Source organism: Hyperolius riggenbachi, chromosome 11, assembly GCF_040937935.1.
Source record: "Hyperolius riggenbachi isolate aHypRig1 chromosome 11, aHypRig1.pri, whole genome shotgun sequence".
In the NCBI taxonomy this organism is placed as follows: Eukaryota; Metazoa; Chordata; class Amphibia; order Anura; family Hyperoliidae; genus Hyperolius; species Hyperolius riggenbachi.
In genome coordinates this window covers 77,067,716-77,094,894 of record NC_090656.1, presented here as the reverse complement: position 1 = coordinate 77,094,894, position 27,179 = coordinate 77,067,716, and the positions used below count along the sequence as shown (strand labels likewise).

General features: G+C 47.1%; 1 protein-coding gene across 1 annotated transcript in view; it reads left to right on the top strand.

Annotated features, from left to right (window-relative positions):
• The first annotated feature begins 3,010 nt into the window (after positions 1 to 3,010).
• Positions 3,011 to 27,179, top strand: part of CSTF3 (cleavage stimulation factor subunit 3) — a 155,151-nt gene continuing 130,982 nt past the window's right edge. Inside the window, exon 1 of the mRNA XM_068261813.1 lies at positions 3,011 to 3,162. Coding sequence (XP_068117914.1) covers positions 3,133 to 3,162 — 30 coding nt within the window. The 5' untranslated portion in view covers positions 3,011 to 3,132. The remainder of the gene's footprint in view (positions 3,163 to 27,179) is intronic.

Sequence of the window (27,179 nt, the reverse complement as noted above, 5' to 3'; positions counted from 1 at the left end):
TGTAAAATCAGTTAAAGGAAAACTGAAGAGAGAAGAAAAAGGAGGCTGCCATATTTACTCCCAGTTTCCTGGCAGCTCTGCAGACCTATTTGGCTGCAGTAGTGTCTGAATCACACCAGAAACAAGCATGAAATTATTCTTGTCAGATCTGATAAAAATGTAGGAAACACCTGATCTGCTGCATGCTTGTTCAGGGTCTATGGCTAAAAGCATTAGAGGCAGATGATCAGGGGAACAGCCAGGCAACTGATATTACTTAAAAGGAAATAAATATGGCAGCGTCCATATACCTCTCACTTCAGTTGCCCTTTAAAGGGAAGAAAGGCATAGGGGAAATGCTCACACTCACATTAATGTCACAGTGACACACATTGGGCCAGATTTATAAAAACCAGTGCAAAATTGGATCAGACTGAAGGAAGACTAAGAGGGGCGGGGGAGAGGCGGAGATACACGTCTGACAGACGCGCGTGGGGCAGGGCTGCGGCGGTTAGCCCTGCCCCAATGCGGAAGTGCTCCCCCACTTTACGGAGGGGATTTGGGGGTGAAGGGACCCCCGTTAAGCCGCGGGATAGCGGCGGTTTAGCAGGGGCACACATGCCCCTGCTATCTATGAGGTCTGAAGCGAGATTTATTCTCGCTTCAGACTCTCTTTAAACAACACCAGTTTCCTGGCATCCTGCTGAACTTTCATGATTCAATAGTGTTTGAATCATGCACCTGAAACAAGCATGCAGCAGATGCAGTCAAACTAAAAGGGAACCTGAGCAGGTGATAAAAACAGAATGTACAATTACCTGGGACTTCCTCCAGCCGACCATAGGCAGCTAGGTCTCCCGGCGTCCTCCTGGCTCCTTTCCTGGTCCAGATACAGGATGGCTTCGGCCTGAAGTTGTCAGCTCTGCTTTCCGCTTCTGCGGATTGCAGCATTACGTCGGCCAGCTACGTGGTATCACACCAGCCAGTGTGAGAATCCTGCTCATGCACGGTTCAAGGAAATGACATCAGAAACAGAATTCTCTTTATTTGCTATATAAAATTCACTGAAATCATTATGTGGACAATAGAATCCATTGGTTATGTAAGTAGAACAAGTAGAACAAGTAGTTATCTACTTATAATTGTGAGTTTTTCTTTCCTGGGACAGTATGGCTGTCCCAGCTGCTTTAAGCTTCCCTTTAAAGTGTACCTGTAGTGAAAAAAGTGCCTCAAATGGGTACTTTCCTAAGAAGTACCCATTCCCCTCTTCCTCTCCATTCCAGCGCTAGGACCCGCTAAAGCCATCTTGTTTCTGCACCGTAGCATGGAGGCGAATGGGCTTGGCTTTTTCCACCAAGCCCAAAGAAGTGGCTCCTTACTACTGTGCAGGTGCGAGCCATCCTGCGTGTGTGGCCACACAGCCAGGGGAAGTGCAGCCGTGCTTGTTTGTGTACAGGAGCGAGATTGTGCGCTTCTGAGGGTCTCAGCCCTGAAACGGTGGTTGGGAGGAAAATGTTGGAAGCCTCAGTAAGATCCCTCTACTGACGTTTGTCAGTACTGACCATGTCACATGTTTGCTGTAACCTCCTGGCGGTAACCCCGACCTACACTCGGGGTAGCCGCCGCAGAGGATCGCTTGGCCCCGGGAGGGATTTTTGTAATAAAACTTGTTGTAATAGTTGTAGCTAGCACTAGGCTAGCTACCTGTGTCCCCAAAGTCCCTCCGGTCCCCTCCGATCGCCCCCGCAATACATGCCCCCCAGGGATCCCGCGATGGCGCAGCCTCCCAATCAGCTCCAGGCTTCGCTATGGGGAGGATCGGGACTGCGCATGACGTCCATGACGTCATGTCTGATCGTTGCCATAGGGACGACTGAAGCTGATTGCGAAGGCTGCGGCTCTTGCGGGATCATGGCTGGGTAAATATAAGCGGCGACGATCGGGGGGATCAGAGAGGTGCAGGGGACTTGGGGGACACTGGTAGCTAGCCTAGTGCTAGCTACAACTATTACAACAAGTTTTATTACAAAAATCCCTCCCGCGGATGCAGCCACCGAAACTGCGTACCGCCAGGAGGGTTAAAGCAAGTCTGAAGTGAAAAAACAAAACAAAAACCAGATACTCACCTATGGAGTCCTATAGAGCCTTCCTGTTCCTCTCACAGTCCTTTTGTTCCAGCGTTCCATGGTCCAGTGGCATAGCAATAGGGGGTGCAGAGGTTGCGACCGCATCGGGGCCCTCCTTAAACCGCAGTATTAGCTCTTTATTGGTCCTGTGCTGGTAATGATCACTTCTATAGATACTTTGAATAGTGGTAATCATTACCAAACTGTTCCCCATCCCATTCGTTGTCCTTGGCAGGTATTGGTGCGCCGTATCAATTGTTATGTATAGAGTGCTTGAGGGGCCCCAATGTAAAACTTGCACCTGGGCCCATATCTCCTTAGCTACGCCACTGCCACGGTCCCTTCATTCCCTTCTCCTCTATCTTCCCCCACTCTCTTCTAACCCACAGACACATGGATACTCACTCATGCCTTTTCCCCATAGTCATGTCACTGACTGTCCTTAGAGAAGCTCACAATCTAATGTCTACCATATCATAGCCATAGTCATAGTCTAATGTCCTATCATATTATTATTATGTATTTATATAGCACTGACATCTTCTAAAGTGCTTTAGTTTACAGTTATAGTCATGTCACTGACTTTCCTCAGAGGAGCTCACAATCTAATTCCTACCCATATTATTATTGTGTACGTGGCTGAGAGAGAGAGACCTTTCAGAAATGTCCTCCTGCCCCCTTGAAAATCCCGGGTTTGACCCTGATCATCATTCATAACTTCCCAGTAAGTATACTCAGTATGAATCTCGGCAGTAAATAATGCACTGTAGTAGATGTACGTCCCTGCCGCATGGTGTCGCTGTTTAGCGGTCCTCCGCAGCTGCAGTGGAGCCGGAGCCCTGAGCCCTCACGGTGGCGCTGTCTCTTGCAGGCTCGGCTGAGTCACCGCGGCGCAGTTGGGACTCAGCGCTTTCTTTGCAGCAGTCGCCATTTTGTGTGTTCGGGAGAGCAGCGCACGCAGGCGGCGGTGCCCGGAGGAGAGAAGGGGGTGTGTGCGGGAGGGACGTGCTCGGGTCGCTCACATACAATGGCTACCGGTGAAGGCCCAATTGAGCAGGTGAGGAGAGAAGGGAAGGGGCCGCCATGTGGCCGGAGAGGAGACTCGTGTACGGGGCCTGTGTAGGCAGATCGCTGCTGCTGGGATGATACTGGTGTGTTGTGAGGGATAGGCCCTATGGTTATACGTCACATCTTATGCTTCACCCCAGTGTGCCCTGCATGTGGTATTGCTAGTATGCCGAGCACAGAAAGACTGCTCTAGGATATGGGTGCCTAGTGGTGTGTCTGAAGGCCAGTTTAGTCAAAGAAGGCAGAGACCTCAGTACAGGGAATCCTGGAGGCTTCCCCCACAACCTCATGTTCCAGCACTGAGACCCTCTGAACCTATTTGGCAAGGGCTTGTCAAAATGTTAACAGGGCTGCGATCTTGCCCGTGTATGAGCGTGGCCATATTGCGCAGTAGCGTGAAGCTGAGCACTAGTCTACTTTAAAGTAGTTATCCGGGGTAAATTAAAGAAAATAAACGCTACTTACCGGGGGCTTTCTGTGCCTGCGCAGTCCGCTCCGGCCCACGTGGTGGTGATTGACAGCGCTGCTCGCACGCAGGCGCAGTACAGAGCGACCTGGAGGTCGCTCTGACGTCATCGCCGGGGATCAGGATGGAGCTCCGGCGAACGGCTGCGCGCAGAGGTGTGGCGAGGGAGGTCCTGGGAACTTGGGGCTGGAGGAAGCCCCCGGTAAGTAGCGTTTATTTTCTTTATTTAGCCCGGATAACTCCTTTAAGGGACTCAGTAGGGAGAAGTTCAACATTCACAGCACTTTCTACAGTACAAAGTGTTGTGATTGGCCAAATAGTGTGGGTGTAGTTTACTATGACCTATTCGAAATCTAGCATGGCGTCTAAGATGGCGCCATTCACCCAAGCACGTTAGGTGAATTTTCCTATGAGGTTTCCTGTTGGGTCTCCTAAAGTAGACTGGTGCCCGAAGCTTGCTTGTGCACGGGCGGCTCTATAGTACTCTGCAGGCGTGAGGCCGTCTGTGTGCCTGCACAGTGCTGCCACACTGATTCATGGATGGGAGAGCAGTTGGGATGAAGAGGGTCCCAACAAGCATTGGTAAGGCGGAGGAGAATTGGATAAAGTATCTAACCTCTTATTTAAATGTAAGGTTTGTTTTAAAGAGTCTGAAGCTAATTTAAATACTTGTTTTTACCTGTTATTTATGTTAAGGAATATGAGCAGTGCTAAACTGCTGCATTGCTGCGGCAGAACGAGGGCTTTATACCCCCCAAATCCCTGGGGCAAAAATCGGGGAGTGCTTCCTGGTAGAGGCAGAGCTTTGCGCTGTAGCTCTGCCTCTACCGGAGTCAATCTCTGCCGTTCGCTGGCTCTCCCTGCCCCTCTCAATCTTTTTCACTGGTAGAGGCAGAGATCCGCACAGAGATTGACTCCAGTAGAGGCAGAGCTACAGCACAAAGTTCTGCCGGTACTTTTCCGTTAGCCGGGCGCATCCACTAGGTGGCGATAATTACTGTCCCCCCTCCAGGCCGCCATGGATAGTAGGGAAAGATGTAATTCTGGTGGAGTTTTATCGCCACCTAGCCCCGGCTAACGGAAAAGTACTGTTCTGCCTCCCTTGGCAGCAAAATCCACAACCTGGAAGGTCGTGGGAATGTAGCATTTAGCAATGCTCTTAAGATGGGCATACACGGGTGGACGGGCCCTTTTCAATCGAGCCACTGTAGGCTCGATTGATGATTTCCGACGTGTCCGATCACGTGGCGGATCGATTCCGTGCTCGATCCCGTGGGCGGACAATAGAAGACAAACGAAAGGAAGTTAAGAAATGCTCGCGGGGACGAGCGGGAATCGATCTGGGCGCCCGCGAGGACGCGGTGGGAGTTGATCCGGCGGCTAATCAAGCCGCCGGGTTGACTCGTGTATGCCCAGCATTATTCCTTAATATAAAAGGTAAAAACAAGTATTTAAATTGGCTTCAGACTCTCTTTAAAGGCAACTGCGTACCTCCATATAAATTTATATTTTTTAAACGAAACTCCTCATAAGGGTGCTTCATATTGGTGTGCTGGGGGGAGAGAGGGATCGCTTTTGGGGGGAGAAAAAGTAAGTCTTCTAGTCCAAAAAATACAATATTTTTCTTTTTAACCTGCTGAGCGGTCTGGACGAGCTCAGCTCGTCCAGTACCGCCGGAGCCTGCCGCTCAGGCCCTGCTGGGCCGATTTGGCTCAAATAAAAAGCAGCACACGCAGCCGGCACTTTGCCAACCGCGTGTGCTGCCTGATCGCCGCTGCAGTGCGGCGATCCGCCGCATGCAGCGGCGAAAGAGGGTCCCCCCAGCCGCCTGAGCCCAGCGTAGCCGGAACAAAAAGTTCCGGCCAGCGCTAAGGGCTGGATCGGAGGCGGCTGACGTCAGGACGTCGGCTGACGTCCGTGACGTCACTCCATGGCGACGAGGTAAACGAAACACGGAAGGCCGCTCATTGCGGCCTTCCGTGTTACTTCTGGCCACCGGAGGCGATCGGAAGAACGCCTCCGGAGCGCCCTCTAGTGGGCTTTCATGCAGCCAACTTTCAGTTGGCTGCATGAAATAGTTTTTTTTTTTATAAAAAAAAAAACCTCCCGCAGCCTTCCTGGCGATCTTAATAGAACGCCAGGCAGGTTAAGCAATACTATTCTGCTGATCCCCTGCTTCTAATACTTGTTAGCCAGAGACCCGGAACAAGCATATGCTGATCAGATGTTTCTGACATAGTCAGATGTGACGAAATCAACTGCAAGCTGCTGTCTTGTGTTGTTCAGATGCTACAGCAGCCAAAAATATCAGCAGGGCTGCCAGGCAACTGCCATTGTTTGAAATGAAATATAACAGTCTCCATATTCTCACTTCAATTGTCCTGAGTAGTGGAGCAGGGGAAAGGTCTTGTACACGATGGTAAAATATTTGCTTTTAATAACATCCAATTACCAGTTTGTCTGAGTGTTTGAACAATTGTGGAGCAGCATTTTTTCTCGGTTTGTAAAGAGGTATTGTACTGCCTGGTGATGCACAGAGTACAATACAGATAATAGTGCATATTATGGATCATACATACATCCAACAATGTGCACAACCAATACAACGAAATAGCCGACCCCACGGTAAACCATTTACAAGACTTGTATTTTCCGTGCACCAACCAACTAAATGTCCAACACATTAACGTACTGCAAGCGCAAGTGAAACAGACTGCACAACGTGTCCGCATTCAAAATAAGCACACACTGTTCAAATACAGTTGTACACATGTGGTCAACTGCATGATATCAGCCGCACAGTTGAGGGATTGTGAGTTGATCCGCCGGATGGATCAGGCAAACCAGACCAAAACCAGACAGTTTGGGCGTGTGTAGGTCCTTGATACATACATACAATACACACACACATAGATCAAGTAGTATAGATGGTACACTTGGCACCAAAAGAGGATTTTCTGAAAGGAGGATATGGCAGACTTAAGGGGCCCATACACTCAGCCGATTAGCGGCCGATCGATTGATCGAAATCGATTGCTCGGTCGATATGCGGCCGATTTCAATCGATCCGACATGCTGGAAAATCTAGGTCGATCTGTTGAGATTGCTTATCAATTTGCATTGGACCTAATGGAAATTGATTTCATACTGAAATCTGTTCCTAGTAAAAAATGTTCCTAAACACATCAGATCGATCAGAAAATCTATCTGATGATCTATCTGCTGCTAATCTAACGAGTGTATAGCCACCTTAAAAGCTATAATGATTCCTGAGCAAAGCCAGACTGAATGCTCAGTTGGGGTTTTTGTCAGGGCTGATAACAAGCAGACTGAGTAGTGAAAGATAAAACAGAAAGCGGGATAGTTTTCTCTAATGTTCCCACTGATATAAAATACATGAGGGTGCTTTGTCTCTGGTTCACTTTAAAATCTGAGCTTGGTGGGCAGAATGTTAGAGACTGAAGCAAGAATAAATCTCGCTTCAGTGCTTATACTCAGCAGGGGCAGTGATCCCCCGCTGCACGGAGGGGATTTGGGAGGTAAGAGACCCCCGTTTAGCCGTGGGATAGCGGCGTTTTAGCAGGGGCACACATGCCCCTGCTGAATATAAGCACTGAAGCGAGATTTATTCTCGCTTCAGTGTCTTTAAAAGCTGCAGTTGAGGGGTGAGTTTCCTGAGAAGTCCTGCATGGGAAAGTAGGTGGAGGTGACCAAAGTTGTAGATGAGTTTTACTGGTATGTTTGAAAATTGCAGGTGAGGTGGTAACTGGAAAGTAGTCAGAAAGGTTGTGCTCCCAATACATGCGGAAAACGGGCACATTTGTTTGTCCGTTTTACCACATCACAGGGTAGTAAAAGATCCTTATGGACTGCACTTATGTGCTGTCTGTGATTTTTCCAGACAAGCAATTGTTTCCCATGTAGCCTGTGGGTGAAATGCATTCACCTTGGGCTCCAGCCTGACCACAATAGACCAGGCGCTAGTCAACTTTAGGGGGGGGGGGACCCAGCAAGAAACCGCATAGGGAAATTCTGCTAACATGATTTGGTGGACGGCACACTCTCAAACTGCTAGGTTTCCAATAGTTTGTAGTACACTACAACCAGAGGCATTACAGGCCATTGCCTGTAGTGCCATGGGGGAAAGGGGGGTGGGGGCACCATGCTTCTGGATTAAGCCTCACTTTCTTATGCATTCTATTACCTGCTTTTGCTGCGTGTGTGCAGCAGGAAGTTCTGTGTCCTGAGGAACAGGAGCTTTGCAGGTGCCTTGAGAGCAGACATCACAAGGTCTGGATAGTGTAAGTTTCAGGCAGCCGCCATTGTATCCCTTTGTGCCACCCCCCCGTGCATCCTTGTCCCCCCAGTCACCCTCTGCCTCCTCCTGTAACCCTTTGTGCTTCTTTCTGTTTGTGTCTCCTTCTGTCTGTCCCATTTGTGCCGCCTCCTGGCCCCTCTGCCTCTTTCTGTCCTCCGTTGTGCCTTCTTCTGTCCCCCTTTTGCTACCTCCGCCCCCCTGTGCATTCCTTTGTCCCACTGTGCCTAGACTTCTTCTATCCCAGGCGGAAGCACAGCATTGGTGAGCGCACAGCTTCTGCTGCACTATACTCTGCATTTACACACTAGGCAGAGGGAATGGTGGGTTGTTTGTATCTCGGGGACTCCCTGTAATAAGCATTCACTTTACTGGGGGGAGGAGTGTGACTTCTTGCTTGGAGAGACAAAAAGGCTAGAAGCGGCCCTAACTACAACCACGCTATTTGGCCAATTGCAACACATTGTGTTGTAAGGGAGTATTCTGATTGGAGAACGGTTCCCTATAAGGTTTCCTGCTGGGTTCCCCAAAGTAGACTAGACATGATCAATGAGATGCAAATTCGGTACTTATCCGTTAGCCGGGCGCATCCGGCAGGTGGCGCTAATTACTATTCCCCCTCCAGGCCGACATGGATAGTAGGGAAAGATGTAACTCTGGAGTTTTGTCGCCACCTAGAGGATGCGCCCGGCAAACGGATAAGTACCGCAAATTCTTCTGAAATTATGCAAATGTATGCATCTTGGAAATGAACCCAGGTTTAAATTATCCCTAGCACTGCTACTGCCTATAGAGCGCGTCCTAGTGGCTGCAGCTCTGGTGCTTTGAGTCCGCCAGGAGAAAAGCGCGATATAAATGTTCTGTTTGTTTAAATTGAACCATTTTCAAACTGCATATATTTACATAAACATTTGCATAAATTTGCATCAACTTGGAAGAATTTCGAGCTGATGCATAGCTTTGATCATCCTTAAGGTGCGTACACACGTCAGATAAAAGTCTTTGGAAAATGAAAGATCACAGACCAATTTTACCCCCTTTCATGTAGTATGCAGCATCTACAGATGAATGTCTGTTAAACAAGGTGTGTATGATGATCTGCAGATCTCATAGACTATGAATGCATTTTGCAGGAATGGATCTTTTGCAGGAACAGATCTTTTGCAGATACTGATCTGTTGCATGTGTGCAGCATCTTGCAAAGATTTCTATCTGATGTGGAGTTCAGCTCCATAGAATAGACTGTGTAGAGTATGGCTCTCATACTACATGAAAGGGGGTAATATTGGTCTGTGATCTTTTATTTTCCAAAGACATTTATCTGACGTGTGTACCCACCTTTAGACTAGACCTGTACACATGCATTGTTCTCCCCTGGTTCTTTTAGCTGGGTGCTCCGCCCGGCTAATTTTGTTAAGCACCCGGCTGTCATTGGCGCTCCTCCTCATCCTCCTCCTATGCAATAAGCAGAGTTGTGCCGGCCCGGCATTCCCCTCTCACACCCGGCTACTTTTTCCTGCCACTCGACTGGAAAAAAATGTCTGGGGAGAACACTGACACGGTGAAACTTCCCATCTGATCACCCGGCGGTCAGACAGAAAATTGCAATGGGCTCTATTCTCAAAGAGCCAAAAGTACCGCAAAATTTTACCGGTAAATTCCCGCCAGCGGTAAACTCCGCATTTTTTTAGCATTCACTAACATTTTCCGCATGTTTGCCGCATGCGGGAAAAAAGATGCGGAAACAGGCATTATTCATGCGGGAATCATGCGGTAAAAAGGTCGCATGAAAAAGTGTTTAAAAAAAAAAAGTTAAAGTCCACCAAGCACAGCCCTTAAGCCTCCACACTTCATTAAAGTCAATGGGATGCGGAATATATCACCTACTACTTGTAGGTGATAAAAATTCGGTAATTAACGAAGAAATGATGCGCCTGAACATCTTTGAGAATTGATCTTTTATTGCGGAAAATACCGACTTTTGCGGAAATTTTACCGCATGAATCCCGCACTTTTATCACACTTTTTCCGCATGCGGAAAGAACATGCGGAACATTTTGAGAATCCCAACTTGCCGGTATTTTGGGTGCAAACTTCCCGCATGTACTTTACCGCATGCGGGAAGTCTTTGAGAATAGAGCCCATTGTGTGTTCCCTGCATTACCCTTGGGGGGAGCCATGGAACCCTGTCTTTGAGCACAACAGACCTCATAAACAGAAGTTGGTCTTCTCCACTGCGTACACATTCTGAATTGTGCTGGTTGGTTGAGACTGCTGGATAGTGAAGTTCCAGATAACTGGGGTTGTACTATGTGTGTATATCTGCTTTTTTAACTTTAGTTTTGCTTAAAAAATGCCTTGTCTGCACATTGCATGTTTGGCTTTGTGACCAGCTTGTGCACTTGTGCTGCTGTGCTGTGGCTGTCTGGCAGAGGAAGCCAGAGAGTAGCAATGCCAAACAAATGTAACTTTACTTGCTTTTATCTTCTATGAGAAGTTTTGGCTGAAACTGTCTGATTGATATCAACATTTGACATGCCAGATCTTTGTATTGACATGGCCTTCTACATTAGGGTGGTGAGGCAGGAGGTCAGCAAGTAGACTTCTGGAAAAGGAATAGTGGAAATGCACTGCAGTGGTTATTTTTTCTTGTGCAACTTTATGCAGCTAATAGGATCATTTCTTACCAGCATTGGCCTCAATTCACTAAGCTTATCTCCTGTCTTTAAAAACTCTTCTAGAGTTGTTACCATGGTGATAAGGCATGTAGTATTCAGGAAACATTTTACCTCAGGCAAACCTAAAGTTAACTCTTCTGTCTTTAAGTTAACTCTTTAATCCTTAAAATAACTCCAGAGTTAAAGACAGGCTGTTCATTAACTGCGTGTGAAAATAACTACAGAGGAGGTAACCTAACTACAGAGGAGGTAACTTAACTACAGAGGCGGTAACGTAAAGAATGAAGAGATAAGATAACTCTCTTACTAGTGGAGGTACGTTTTCTCTTGCCTTATTATCTCCAGCATGATCTTAGTGAATTGGGGCCATTGTCCTCTGTAGTGCTGGCTGTGTACTAATCTGCTTTACTTATTTGGACCATAGACCTAAAAAATAATCTAGCTTTTGTCTGGTTTGTAATTTCTATAATAGAGTACTGACAAGTATTTTGTCAATAAATGTGCAGTAAATGGAGTTCTAAAAAGCTCGATTCCTGTCCTCTCATTCACAGTACCTGATTTTTATCTTATATGGAGACTGAAAATACACTGTATATATAACTAGCTCCTCACTGTGATTATGCATGTAGTGTGTACTTGTATGTGGGAGGTTTTTATGTGCTGAATGAACACTGGCAATGATGATCATTACATTGTGAAGCCTGTAATTGTCTAGAATTAGAAGGTATCTGTTAAGGAGCAGACCTGACAAACCACAATATAAAGGGTGTTTATCTTGTGTAGTTCCTCCAAATGCCATTTTTGTGTCTGTTGTAAAGTTTCCTCAATTTTTTTTCTGGTCTTCCAAGCTGTGCTGCAGTGACGAGCACAAATGAGCCATAAAACGGGTATTCTGTCCAGCGCTTTGCTGCTGTAATGTACACTGTTATTGAGTTGTAATAATTGCTACAAACAGTTGCCTTGTCCAGTGTTGGGTTTAGATGGTCTTTAAAACGGATCTGAGATGAAAAACGAACTATAGCAAGTAACTAGTCTATATATCTTATCTAAAGTTTTTAGATAGTTTGCACAGCAAATCTAGCTGCAAACAGCTTCAATAGAATATGATTATTTCTTCCTGTGATACGACAGCAGCCATGTTGTTTGTAAACATTACACACAGGCAAGCTTATCTGCATCTTCAGCACTCAGCCTGTGAAAAAAAACCTAATCCCCCTCCTCCTCCTTCCTCCCCTCTGCCTCTGAAATCTCTGGCTAGTAATACCTCCCCATCCTCCTGCCCAGACTGAGCTTCCATTAGCCCTTGCTACTGTCTGAAAATGCCAAGGCTCTCTGAAAAGCTGTGGGAGAGGCTTGTTTAGTTTATAGGGAATTAGAGTATTAAAACAAAAACAAAGTATTTGGCTTGAAGAATGCCCTATAAACAATAGGAAAGGAACACAATTATGCAATGAGTAAAAGTTCATCTCGGATCCACTTTAAAGCAGAAATATTATCTGGCATACCATCCATTAAAGGACCACAAACTTGAGAGGGTTATGGAGGCTGCCATATTGTTGTTCTAAGGGTATCATCCTGATTTAAAACTTGCTGATATTGTTTTTCTTTTAAACAATGCCAGTTGCCTGACAGCCTGCCTTTCATGCATCAGTGGTGTCACACACCTGAACTAATGCAGTCAAACATCTGATCTGCAGCATGCTTGTTTAGGTTCTATGACTAAAAGTATTAGAGGCAGAGGATCAGCAGGACATCAGGCCTGCCTTTTTTCCTAAAGTAATGTCACCTGTGTAATGCTGGGAATACACGGGTCAATTCTGAGGTGATTGGTTTTTTTAGATAGATAATTTCCAACATGTCCGATCACCATTCGATCGTTTTGCCGCTCGTTTTGTCATTGAAGTGAGTTGAAAAAAAAAAGAAGAAAAACGAGCGGAAGATAAGAAAATCAAGCGGGCAAAACGATCGGGCACAGAATCGAACGCGAGAATCGACCCGTGTATTCCCAGCCTAATGCCTAGTACACAGCATACAATTTTCTGTTATGCAGGGATTACACGTTACGTTCTTCGCGTTCGATTCTGCGCACCATCTATTTTCTGCTCGATTCTCTTATCTTCCACTTGTTTTTCTTATCTTTTTTTCCATTCACTTCTATAAGAAATATTGCGGAAAAGAATCGGACGGAACATCGGACATGTCGGAATTTTATCATCGAAGGCATCTATCTGAACGATTCTTAGCAAAAAACGTAACTTGTAATCCCAGCATTAGATTTACCTGCCAGATAGATAATTTCCTGATGAGATAAACAATTGTATCTGTCGTCCTTCTAAAAATTACTACTTTTTTTTTTCTAGATATCTCAGTTTTATTTTATATTTTAATCTAGTTTTTACTGTTTGTCTCTGCTCAAAGACACATGCTTTGAGTCATGCCCGGAGCTCAAATCTATGAATTATTGACCCTTTTTATCTCTTTACTACTCTAAAAAGCCATTTACTGACAGGAAAGCGCTTTATAGCTGTAATTCTTTCAGTGGGGGTTACACTATAGTCCGACCCTGTCCCAACCTGGACAGAAACTGTCCAGAGTTCTCCCCAGGCTATTTTAGCTGGGTGCTCCACCCGGCTAGTTTTGATGAGCACCCGGCTGTCATTGGCTCACCTCCTCCTATTCTGTAAGCAGAGTTGCACACAGAAGCACTGGCCCTGCATTCTCTCTGGGGAGAACACTGCTGTCAGTTGCATACCTGATGTTTAACCACTTGCCGACCGCCCACAGCCGATGGGCGGCAAAGTGGAGTCCGCAACGACCGCAATACGCCCATCGGCGGCGGCTCATTGTGGACTAGCTGGCTGTGGATAGCGCGCGTCCGCCGGCAATAGGCTCTGCCCACCCGCGCCGTCAACCTGCCGGCGAATTAGCACAGCCGGCGGGTTGTTAACCCCCGATCTGCCGCATAGAAAGCGTATAATACGCTTTGTAATGTATACAAAGCGTATTATACAGGCTGCCTCCTGCCCTGGTGGTCCCAGTGATCGAGCGACCACCAGGGCAGGAGGCAGCCCCCCTGGTAAGCACACTGATGCCCACCCCCTGCCCTCTGATCGCCCACAGCACCCCTCAGACCCCCCCTGCCCACCCCACAGACCCCTGTTTGCACCCAATCACCCCCTTAATCACCCATCAATCACTCCCTGTCACTATCTGTCAACGCTATTTTTTAGATTAGGTCCTAAACTGCCCCCTGGGGGCCAGGGCTGTGGAGTCGGTCCAAAAATCCACCGACTCCGACTCCTCAGTTTAGGATTCCTCCGACTCCACGACTCCGACTCCTCTAATTTGCATATTACAATTTTGTTGATTAAAAGTATGTAACATGAAATTCGTCTCTTAACCCCCAGAGACCCAAATATAGAAAAAAACTTCAAAAAAATGTTTCAACCTTTCACATGTTGTTATAGGAGGCTTGTGATGCCTAAATCAGTGTGTTTTTTTTATTTTGACATTTTAGTAACTTTTTGGGAGGATGTTGTAAAATTGCAACACTGGGCTTGTAGAGTAGCAGAAGTTCAATAGTATCACTCACACTCTGAACACATGTAAGGAACAATTAAAAGTTATTTTTTACTTTACAGTTTATAAAGACCCACATAAGTTCATGTATATGCACAAAAATCAACACTATAATAAAGAAAAAATAAATTTTTATTATCAATTTAATACAAAAAATGAGTATCATATAAAAAAAACCACTGGATCCAGACTATGGCCTCGATTCATCAAGTGTTACCGAACGCTTTCCGAATGCTTTATCCAGCGTTCGGTAATTTAGCGCAAGCATGTAGCGGAAGTTAGTATTCATGAATGACATCGCATGTTAATATCGTGCGTGCGGTAATTGTGCGGTACATTTTCCGAAACTAGTATTCAAGAAGCAGAAAGGGGGCATGTCAGGGCGGTAAATTCCAAGTGCAGTATCGCCTGCACTGCCCTGTCGTTATTTATGTTTCTGCTGTCGGTGTATTTAACAGGAACCTGTACTGAGTAAAATTATTTAAAATAAGCACATGACATAGCTGCAAATGAATATTACATCCTTACCTTTCCTCTCAGAAGCTCACCGTTTTCTTCTTATAGTGATCCCTTCCAGTTCTAACAAGATTGTCAGGACTGAAATATACCAGTTGCTTGTCAGTTATATATCAGTTATATATCAGCTGCTGTCAGTTACAACTGAATGTGCAAGGTAATGTCCATGTTTATCTATGGCTCAAGTGGGCAATATTACAGTTTAATAGTGTGCTGACCAGGAAGCTGTTATGGGGTAATGGCCTTTTGGCCCATGAATTTACTCTAAAGGCTCTATACAGTAGGTAGAGACATACATAAATTAAACAAATTAGCTAAATGCCAGCACCTAACCACAGGTATACAAAAACTCTAATTAAATTAGCTGTTAAAGAACAGGTGGTAACAGGGGATAACAGTTGATACAACAGGGCACAAAAAAGGTTAGGAAGTCTGCTAGCAGGACCCTGTGATGTACAAATTGGGTGCCTGTTTACAGTGGATGCATCAAACAATGAAAAATGTCATCAATTACCATATGTATTGGCAGGTCTAAGGGCTGCAGGAGATAGGCATTTGTGGAAGTTCCAATGACTTTCCTGTCAGGCAGGAACAGCCAGGTTTGATATTAAGGCCTGGTGCACACCAAAAACCGATCCGCAAAACGCTAGCGGTTTTTGAAACGCTTTTTCTCATTTTTAGGAAGCGTTTCACCTAGTGTTTTGCGTTTTTGGGTAGCGTTTTTGGTGTAGTAGATTTCATATATTGTTACAGTAAAGCTGTGACTGAACAGCTTCTGTAACAAAAACACCTGCAAAACCGCTCTGAACTGGCGTTTTTCAAAGCGGTTTGCGTGTTTCCTATACTTTACATTGGAGGCAGCAACGCCTCCGCAATCCAAAAAATTCCTCACCCCCCGGGAGTATGCGTTTCTGCAAAATGCCTCCCGCTCTGTGATCCACCCCATTGAAATACATTACCCAAGCGGCTGTAAAAACGCGAGAAACCCCGCTCAGTGTGCACCAGCCCTAATGCTGGGCATACACGGCTCGATGCCCCCTTATCAATCGAGCCGCTGATGGCTCGATTGATAATATCCGACGTGTCTGATCACCGCGGGGATCGATTCCGTGCTCGATACCCGCGGCCGGACAATAACGGCGAATCGAGCGGGAGATAAGAAGCGCCGGCGGGGACGAGTGGGAATCGATCCGGGTGCACGCGCGGACAAGCGGGGACGCAGCGGGAGTCGATCCGGCGGCTAATCGGCCGCCAGATCGACCCGTGTATTCCCAGCATTAGTCCATGTTTCATGTTTCAACTTCACACTTTCCATTCCACAACTCTTATCAGGTAGACAAATTATTCAATTAGTCATGCAAACCCCTTCATCCTTGCCTCAAAGAAAACTGTCACCTTCTCAAGTTTACTATGCAGACAAAATCTTGCTACCACTATGACCCACTGTTGTAAAATTACAACATAGAAATAACCATCTCCAAATCTCTCAATATCAGTATATTTGTTGATGTTACAAAATCTGCATGCTCTACACATGTTAATTATCACAGAAAAAAATATTTCAAACTTTTTATTTACTTGAGTCTTGATGTATCCTGTCCAAAACAACAAGATGATATACTCCAAAGCAGGCAACAGAGTTGTATGACTTCATGGCCAAATAAACAGACCTATTTATACATTCAATCATCCAATAGTGTTGCAGAACTGAACAATAGGTCCTATTAGTAATGTACATGAGGTTTTAAAAAGAAGAAAATGGGGGAGGGTTTTTTTTTTTTTAGCCTTAAATGTGATGTTGTAATATTACAACACTGGGTCTCTGCGTGTTAACTGCCAAAGCTTAGGAATTTTACAAGACAACTGAAGTGAGAAGGATATGTAGACTACTATATTTATTCCCTTTAGACTAAAACTAGTCCTTGGTAAGAGTACTTGTTATAGGTACAAACCGGAACAAAGAACATCTATCAGGCCCTAGGCAATGTAAGTGTGGGTACATGTAAGAATGATGTGCAGGTACTCTACAGGGGAATGAGGAGATTGTAAACAGACAACACCTCTGTGTTCAATGTGCACAGCATTCTCAGTGGATTCCCTGCAGCTATGTGGGGAGTGCATATGTAGAGTATAGTACTACTGTGTAACAAAGTAAACCTGAGACAGATGAAATTAAGTTTTATACATACCTGGGGCTTCCTCCAGCTGCCTTCAGGATAATCAGTCCCTCGTTGTCCTCCTCCACCACCTGGATCTTCTGCTATGAGTCCAGGTACTTGAGCCAGTCAGGCGTAGTGCGCATGCACACACTCCGCCACCAGGAGCATACTACACCTGTGCAGCACTATTGCGCAGGTACAGAATGTTCCTGGCTGTGGGAGCGGCATGCGGCCGGACAGCGCTGACTGGCTGAATTACCAGGACTCATAGCAGAAGATCCGGGTGGTGGAAGACAGTGAGGGACTGATTAGCCTGAAGGGGGCTGGAGGAAGCCCCAGGTATGTATAAAACTTTACTTTTCATCCGTCTCAGTTTCCCTTTAATTTGTAGTCACCAAACCAAATTTTAATAACATATCAAATTATTTGATTTCATCAGCAAAGGGAGTGCATACATTTGCATAAATCAGCATCAATGCAGAATTATTTCCATCTCGTTGACCATCTCTATTAGTGACACGGCTACACATCAGGCTTTATACTTAAGGTGGCCATACACTGGCCCGATTTGCGGCAGTTTCGACAGCAGATTCGATCACTGGGATCGAATCTGCTGCCAATCGTTCGCGCAACACGCACCCGCCGATCCGATTTCCTCCCGAAATCGGATCGGTCCGTCGATCGCGCCGTGCGGGAAATTACCCTCGATCGCCCGCGGGTAGGGAGCGCGTCGCTAGCGGCGGCCGATCCGATCAGGTATACATTACCTGAGGCTGGCTCCCGGGCATCCCGTCCGTCACTGCTCCCGTCATGGCGCCTCCGGCATCCTCGTATAACTTCCGCTGTCATGCCAGTGACAGCGGAAGTACAACTAGAGGGCGCTCTATTTGAACTTCCGCTGTCACTGGTGTGATAGCGTAAGTTCTATGCGGATGCCGGAGCCGGAGGTGCCACATGACGGGGACATCACGCCCGGGAGCCAGCCTCAGGTAATGTATACCGGCGGGGGGAGCGGCGGCAGCACCACCACAACAGATTGTGATCGGTTTCAGGCTGAAATCGATTCACAATCTGTTTGCAGGAAAGGCAGCCATACGATCCCTCTCTGATCAGATTCGATCAGATAGGGATCTGTCAGCTGGTCGATCTGATGGCACATCGACCAGTGTATGGCTGCCTTTACAGCATAGATGTTATTTAGTGTATAAAAGAGATTCCTGTGTACACTTCATATATACAGTCACAATCAGATATGTATATCTGACTTTAAAAATACGGGGACTGCTTTATTGAAGCAGCACAAGTAACTAATTTTGATTGGTTTATTTCATTTTTGTAGACTAAGCACAGCTATTACTGTATATATACATTATTTTTAATGACTTTTATCTGAGAAATAGAACATTTTATCATATTTTCTATTTTAATTACAGTTACAAATTCATTAGGAGTCGGAGTCGGTCCATTTTTCCCCGACTCCGACTCCAGGCACCCAAAATTGCCCGACTCCTCGACTCCGACTCCACGACTCCGACTCCCACTCCACAGCCCTGCTGGGGGCTCCTCCCTGTGTACTGTATACATCTATTCTCCTCTGTAATCACCCACTGATCACCTGTCAATCACTCCCTGTCACCACCTGTCACTGCCACCCATCAGATCAGACCCTAACCTGCCCCTTGCGGGCACCCAATTCCTCGCCCACAACCTCAGATCGCCCGCAGACCCGCCCTCAGACCACCTCCCAAGTGCATTGTTTACATCTGTTCTCCCCTCTAATCACCCACTGATCACCCGTCAATCACCCTCTGTCACCACCTGTCACTGCTACCCATCAGATCAAACCCTAATCTGCCCCTTGGGCACCCAATCACCCACCCACACCCTCAAATAGCCCCCCAGACCCCCTCTGATCAACTCGCCAGTGCATTGCTTTCATCTATTCTCCCCTCTAATCACCCCGTCACAACCTGTCACTGCTACCCATCAGATCAGACCCTAAACTGACCCCTGCGGTCACCCAAACACATCTGTTCTCCCCTCTAATCACCCACCGATCACCCATCAATCACCCCCTGTCACTGCTATCCCTCATAAACATCAGATCAGACCCTAATCTGCTCCTTTGCGGGCACCCAATCACCCGCCCACACCCTCGAATCGCCCTCAGACACCCCCCCCCCCCCACCGATCACCTCCCCAGTGCATTGCTTGCATCTATTCCCCCCTCTAATCACACCTTGAGACAACCAACAATCGCCTCCTGTCACCCCCTAGCACACCTACCCATCAGATCAGGCCCTAATCTGCCCCCTGCGGGCTTCTGATCTCCCGGCCAAACCCTCACCCGCCGCACCGCAGTGACAGAATTTTTTTTCTGATCACTGCTGGTCTCTGCGACTTAATTGTGGCTGAGACCAACCATTATGTCACACAATATGCAACCGCCAATCCAAGAAGCTACCATGCCCAGCCTTTTCGGTGGAAACCACTCCGAGTTTCCGAACGTAACGTTTTTGGGACCTTCTCCTTAACATGGGTCTAGTCAAAAAGAATGTATTGTGGTCTTATTGGTCTACGCACCCAATACATCACATGCTCATGTTCTCTGCTGCCATGTCCAGGTCACGATTTGAGAACATCCTGCGCTTTCTGCACTTCCGTGCCAATACAACCTGTCATCTAAGAGGCCACCCTGCTTATGAATGGTTCCACAAAATTCGGCCCCTCATAGACCATCTGTCATCAAACTTTACAGATGCTTATACCCCTGAACAGGCATTTTGAGGCATTTGGTTTCTAGACTACTCACGGTTTTGGGCCCCTAAAATGCCAGGGCAGTATAGGAACCCCACCAAGTGACCCCATTTTAAAAGACACCCCAAGGTATTCTGTTAGGTGTATGATGAATTCATAGAAGATTTTATTTTGTCACAAGTTGTTGTATGGTTGTATCAATAAACCATTAAAGGGAACCAGAGAGGAACGGGGGGGGGGGCTTCTTCCAGCCCCATAAGCCTGAATCGCTCCCACGCCGCCGTCCCCAGCTTCCTGGATCCGCCGGTACCGGGCCCGTCACTTCCGCCGGATGCGGCCAATTGTCCGCATCACAGGGGCTCCCTCCATACACGTGCGCAGTAGGCAGCCACATGCGTATCTGTATGGGGGGAGCACCCTGTGATGCGGACAATTGGCCGCGGCCGACTCGCCGACTCCCGGCAATGAGGAGACCCGGTGGCGGCGGATCCAGGCAGCAGGGGACGGCGGCGTGGGAGCGATCCGTGCGTATGGGGCTGGAGGAAGCCCCAAGTATGTATGTGTCCTCCTCTCTGGTTCCCTTTAAAGCTGCAGTGGTCTGAATGGGAAAAAAAGGCTCTGGTCCTTAAGGGGTGAAAAAACTGCTGTCCTCAAGTGGTTAACCCTTTCAGGCAGAGAAGGAAAAGGTGAACACAGCATAGTCATGTGTCTGCTTGGCACTGTACATACTCGTCTATCTCATTATGTAACGTCACCTCAGTTGTCCTTTAAGCAGAATATGTTTAGAATCAAACTCCATTATTACAGGAAACCTCAAAACCAAGACAACTTGATGGTGGTATTGTTGTTTTTTGTGTAATTAATGTGCGGTAGTAATTGATTCCTCCATGATCAGATGTTGATCAGAGGGGTTTATGTTTTGGGCACATTGAGTGAGTCTCATTGTATGGCATGCTTAAAGCCCCATCTTCACGATATAATTTTTTGTTCGATTCATTGATTCGATTCAATCCGACATGTCCGATTGGGATTCAATTGCAAAACAATGGCAAATTGAATCGAATCCCAATCGGACAAAAAATTGTATGGTGAAGATGGGGCTGAAGGAAACACTCCCTTGTGCTCACCCAACGCATTTACCAGGTGGTTCACTAAACAGCTGATGCATTTATTTGTTCTTTTTTTTCATGGTTGTAATTGTGAGTGAGATGCAAATCTCTTCCAGTTGATGTGGAATTATACAAAGTTGTACAAATTGAAAATAGACTAGTTGAACCTATTATCAATCTGACGGGAAATTGCATTGTGTGTACCAGGCATAACCCCTGGCTTCATTCAGTTGATTCATTTTTAAAGTTACAAAGTTGATTTTTTTTACCTGAAGCGTCTTCCAGCCCCCTGCAGTCTATTTCTGAATTCATCAATAATAATAATAAGTACAATTACATTGCATAGTAATGGGCAGTAAGCCACTGTAGATTCATTGGAAGAGAGCGATTCAGTATGCAGAGGTTGCTGTGCCGATAGGAATTTTCCCACAATTTTCACAAGACCTGCATCTGCAGAGGCCCCCTAGGGAACTCTGTGTGATCATTATCCACCCAGCGGCAGAAGTGGTGGTGGCTGCTTGGGTTAATTAAGAAAGTAGATTATAGTAATTAGTGGCTTTCACCATTTTAATGTATAGTTGATTTTAATTTGCCTTAGTTGATTAGTGTTCACAATTTGCCATAAGGCCTCCTGTTATGTTTTAGATTAAAGTGAACCTACGAGGAGGGGAATAGGAGTTTTTACATTTCAAGACATGCAAGAAAAAAAGCGTGCTAGTGACTTGTAAGGGGAAGGATCTGGAGCTTGACTGTACCTTTCTGGCAACACAGAGCCCAGCTATTCCACTATGAGGCACATGGAAGTCATGGCAAGACTGCTCTTTACAACTGCTGGTCACAGCGGAGCGAGTATTACTGGTTTCATGTGCATTGTATGCAACTTAGAATTGGGCCAGTAAATCCTAGACAGGAAGTTTGATTTACTAAATATCAAGCTATACACTAATCCTATTATTGCTATTTACAAGTAGGAATGGTTAATAATATGCAAATATGTCTGAGTTTATGCAAATGTATGTACATTTTTATGGAAATATATGCAGCTTGAAAATGGAACAATCAATTTAAAGAGGGATTGTCAGACACAAGATCAAATTCCATTTACCCACTGCTCTGTTTAATATGCAGCCTTCAACCTTACCCTGCATTGCAAGCACTCCAATATACCGTATATACTCGTGTATAGGCCGAGTTTTTGAGGTAAAAAAAAATGCCCCCAAAGTGAGGGTCTCGGCCTATACACGAGTCAATAGTATTTTGTGGTGCGCCCCCCTCCCCGTCCCTGCATCTTGCGCCGCAATGTTTAAATAACAGCTCAATGTGGCTGCGTAAGCCCCGCCCCCTGCCGCCACGTGTTGTAAAGCGGTACGATTGGTACGTTATCGCCCACGCTCCGTGCGCTGCCTGATAGGAATATGTCCTGCAGCCCTCTCTATCCCGTGTCCTGGTCTGGGTATGCAGAGCTGCGGTGTGCGGTGCGTGCGTTTCACTTACCGATGCACGCATTGATTCCTCTCCAGGCCGGTCGCAGGCTCCTTGTTATGACGCCCTCCAGTGATGCATATGATAAGAGGCGCCACTGATGGCGTCATAACAAGGAGCCTGCGACTGGCCTGGAGAGGAGAGAGGAATCAATGCGTGCATCGGTAAGTGAAACGCACGCACCGCACACCGCAGCTCTGCATACCCAGACCAGGATATGGGATAGAGAGGGCTGCAGGACTTATTCCTATGAGGCAGGGCACGGAGCGTGGGGGAGAACAAGGTAGCAATCGGACCACTTTACAACACTGGCAATGGTGGCGGTGGGCGGGACTTATGCGGCCGCACTGAGCTATTTGGCTGAGTGGACCTGAACTCTTGCACAGGACGGAGGGAGTGAACTGCTCCATGTATATATTTAAAAAGTTTAGGCTGTCTTATTCCCTCTCTTGCACCCTGTATGTTGTCAGAGAGTTTAGCCTGTCTTCATTTCCACTTCTGTGGCTAAGCACAAGTTGTACTTCAGTTGTCTGTCTCAGCAGAGAGTTTATGGGTGCACACAGGATGTTAATGCTATGTCTGCTTCCATGAAAGCAGGAAGTGGGCACACTGCAGATTGAGGGTTTTGTATCAGATGTTACAAAGAAATGTTTTTTTTTTTTTAAAGGTTAAAGGAAAGGTTCAGGGAGGGTGGAGAAAAAATAAAAATCAATTTCCACTTACCTGGGGCTTCCTCCAGCCCGTGGCAGGCAGGGAGGTGCCCTCGCCGCCGCTCCGCAGGCTCCCGGTGGTCTCCGGTGGCCGACCCGACCTGGCCAGGCCGGCTGCCAGGTCGGGCTCTTCTGCGCTCCAAGTCCTGGTACTTCTGCGTCCCACGCCGGCGCGCTGACGTCATCGGACGTCCGCCGGGCTGTACTGCGCATGCGCAGAACTACTGCGCATGCGCAGTACAGCCCGGCGGACGTCCGATGACGACACGAGCGCCGGCGTGGGACGCAGAAGTACCAGGACTTGGAGCGCAGAAGAGCCCGACCTGGCAGCCGGCCTGGCCAGGTCGGGTCGGCCACCGGAGACCACCGGGAGCCTGCGGAGCGGCGGCGAGGGCACCTCCTGCCTGCCACGGGCTGGAGGAAGCCCCAGGTAAGTGGAAATTGATTTTTATTTTTTCTCCACCCTCCCTGAACCTTCCCTTTAAAAATGTTTTTTTTTAAAGGTTATTATGCTGTTGGATATCTTTTAGAGCAGAGACGAAGTTCTGAGTTCAGGTCCACTTAATGCATTTTCCACCCTCGGCTTATACCCGAGTCAATCATTTTTCCCAGTTTTTTGGGGTAAAGGTTGGGGGAGTCGGCTTATACTTGGGTCGGCTTATGCACGAGTATATACGGTATTCAGAAATGTTTCTGCTGTAATAAAGTTCTCAGTCAGCCCTGCCTCTATTTTTGCCATTGCCAAGGAGAAGGAAGCTTGTCATCACCCCTCCCACATTCCTGCTCCTCACTGATTCGCCGAGGGCAGAAAAAAAGGGAGGAATTTACATCAGGCAGGGGTCAGGAACCTTTTTGGCTGAGCGAGCCATAAACGCCACATTTTAAAATATTTTCCTGAGAGCCATACAATATGTTTTAAACTGGCACAGTGCGCATGAGCAGCAGAGGGCTCATGTCCCTGTTGCCATTGTGAGGTGTATACAGTTGATGTTCCGGGCAGTGGAAGTGTCAGCCAGGCCTTCAGCTTCTCTTGGGTTTCAGCAATTTCCTCAAGAGCTGGACAGGAGAAATACCAATTAACAGCTTGTACCATTAGCTAGCTGACTTGGGGGTTGATTCACTTTGTAGGATGGGATCTCGTCCTACAAAATCACTCGACCTGCCAGGGTCCAGAGTGAGATAATTGGAGCAGCCGTTAGTTTTGAGGGCAGGACGAGAGTGCATGCTACAGCATAAGTGTGCCTACTTTGAAAATGTTACTTGTATTGCCACACTGAGCTGCGTTGCTTGAGCAGTGTAGCTTAGTGAACCAACCCCTACTGATTGGTCTGTGAGCCAGATGCAGAAAAAAATCAAGAGCCACATCTGGCTCCCGAGCCATAGGTTCCCTACCCTTGAGTTAGAGGGAATCAAGAAGGCAAATGTCAGGAACAAAATTCTCTATTTACTATATAAAATTCACTGAAATCTAAATGTGGACAGTATAATACAGATGTTATGTAAGTAGAACAAGTAGTTTTTTTTCCCTGGGATAGTATGACTGTCCCTGCTGCTTCAAACCTGGGTGGGACTTGATTGGTTCATTTTCAAGCTGCATATAATTGCATAAATTTGGAAATATTTGCATACCTATTTGCAAGCATGCTGGACTTCTTAGCATCCCATTGACAATCTCTAGTGCTAAGGTACAAGTTGTCCTAATATGATGCCTAGCCCCATCTGGAAGGCTGTAGTTGGGGATACCAAATTACACCATCTAGCAGCAGTTGTGGATTATTCGGGTATTTACTTGTACTGGGTGACGGTATACAGCTTGTTAAAGAAAACCCGAGGTGGGAATCTTAGAGTTAAATCTATACACAGAGGCTGGGTCTGGCAATAGTGCCCAGCCTCTGTTGCTAGTTGAATATTCCCTAAATCCCCCCTGCGCTCTGCACGAGCCCATAAATTACAGCCGGTGCTGTCTGGCTCTGTTTACCTTTCTAGTGTCACTCACGCTGCTCCCCCCGCCTCCTGCAGAGCGATGGTCCCTGCCCGAGTTACTTCTCTCTAATCAGCGGCGAGGGAAGGGACGTGGGCGGGGATCGGCGCTCTGCAGGAGGCGGGGGAGCGGCATGAGTGGCACTAGAATGGTGAACAGAGCCCGCTGCGCGACTGTAATTTATGGGCTCATGCAGAGCGCAGGGGGGATTTAGGGAATATTCAACTAGCAACAGAGGCTGGGCACTATAGCCAGACCCAGCCTCTGTGTATAGATTTAACTCTAAGATCCCCACCTCAGGTTCTCTTTAAAAATTCTTGTGGATTACCATTAACAACTTCAGCCATGAATAATTAAAGGAAGCAGTTTTAAGTAAGCTTGTGTTTCATTAGAGAACCTAAACTGAGAGGGATATGGATGTTTCCTTTTAAACAATACCAGTTGCCTGGATATCCTGCTGATCTCTATAGTTGCATTAGTGGCTGAATCGCACACCTGAAACAAGCATGCAGCTAATCCAGTCTAACTTCAGTCAGAGCACCTGATCTGTATGCTTGTTGAGGGGCTGAGGCTAAAAGTATTAGGCCCCGTTCACATTACAAACGCGGATGGCCACGCATGCGGAACGCAACGCATGCGACCACACGCCATCCGCATTTGTGTGCGTTGCGTGGCTGATCCCATCACTGAATAGTAAATGGGACAGCCATGCGTTTTTACAAAAAATGCGTGCAGCGTGCGTTCCCGGAACGCACAGGTCCGGAACGCATGCAGTGTGAACATCAGACATTGCACTCTATGCAATGTCTGATGTCGTGCGTGTCGGCCACCTGCACGCGTTTCCAAAACGCGGCTGGAAACGCGTGCAGTGTGAACGGGGCCTTAGAGACACAGGATCAGCTGGAGAGTCAGGCAACTGGTGTAAGTGGTATTATTTTAAAAGGAAAAACCCATATCCTTCTCAGTTTAGGTTCCCTTTTAAAGTGAATGGGAACTGCATTTTAAAAAAAGTGAAGCAAATACTTACCTAAGGCGAGGGAAGGCTGTGGGTCGTATATAGCCTTCTGTCTCTTCTCTCGGTGCTCTCTATCCTGTGCTTGCTTCACACCCCCCCCCCCCATTTCAATCCCCCGCCGAAAGGGTATTTGCAAGTCTTCGGGAGCCGTATTGGGAGCATGCCTGGGAGCTGTATTGAGATTGTGTATACCGCTTCACACGTCTCAATATACATTGGAGCTGTAGTCCGTAGATGTGTACATATCTGGGTAGATGTCCATACTACAGCTCTCGGGCATGCTTTGCGGTTGGAAGCAGGCTCTTAGAAGTCCAGTTGTGAATGAGTGACGACTTTTTACTGGGGGGGGCTAATTTTTTTTTTGGGGGGGGGGGGGTGGTACTCAATTGTATTGTACATTTGTTAGACTAAACACTATGTAAGCGATCATTCTGGGCCTTCTCTACCAAGAATTTTGTGTGAGTATAGCAGACCTGATGCACGAGCAAAAAATCTAGACTGCCAGATCATCTTTTCATCTCTAGTACTCATCGTGGACTGTTTGGTAGCGATATTTATTGCCTGTCTATTTAAAGAGAACTGGAGGTTGGATTTACTTATGTTAGTGGGGCGCAGAGGCTGGTTGTGCACACTAACACCAGCCTCTGTTGTCCCATGGTGTGCCTCCAGGACCCCCCTGTGCGCCGCTATACCCCCGCAGTGCTGGCGACACACAGCGTGTCGCCAGCACAATGTTTACCCTAGCGCTGTCTGTTAGCGCTGCTCCCCCGCCTCCTCCTTAGCGACGCTACCCGCCCGCGTCCCTTCCCTCCTGCTTATTGGAGGGAAGTGACGCGGGCGGGTAGCGCCGATACAGAGGAGGCGGGGGAGCGGCGCTAACAGACAGCCATAGGTAAACATTGTGCTGGCGACACGCTGTGTGTCGCCAGCACTGCGGGGGGTATAGCGGCGCACAGGGGGGTTTTGGAGGCTGGTGTTAGTGTGCACAACCAGCCTCTGTGCCCCACTAACATAAGTAAATCCAACCTCCGGTTCTATTTAACATATGGTAAAGGTATGCTGTAGGCAGAGTTTCAAAGTTGGCAAATGCTTTCTAAATGCACTCAGTTGTTATGATGGTGATGTGGCATTCGCTGTTGTTCGATCCTGCAGCTGCCCTGGTTGTGTTAAAAAGCAGTTTAACCTCCCCGGCGTTCTATTGAGATCGCCAGGGAGGCTGCGGGAGGGTTTTTTTTTTAT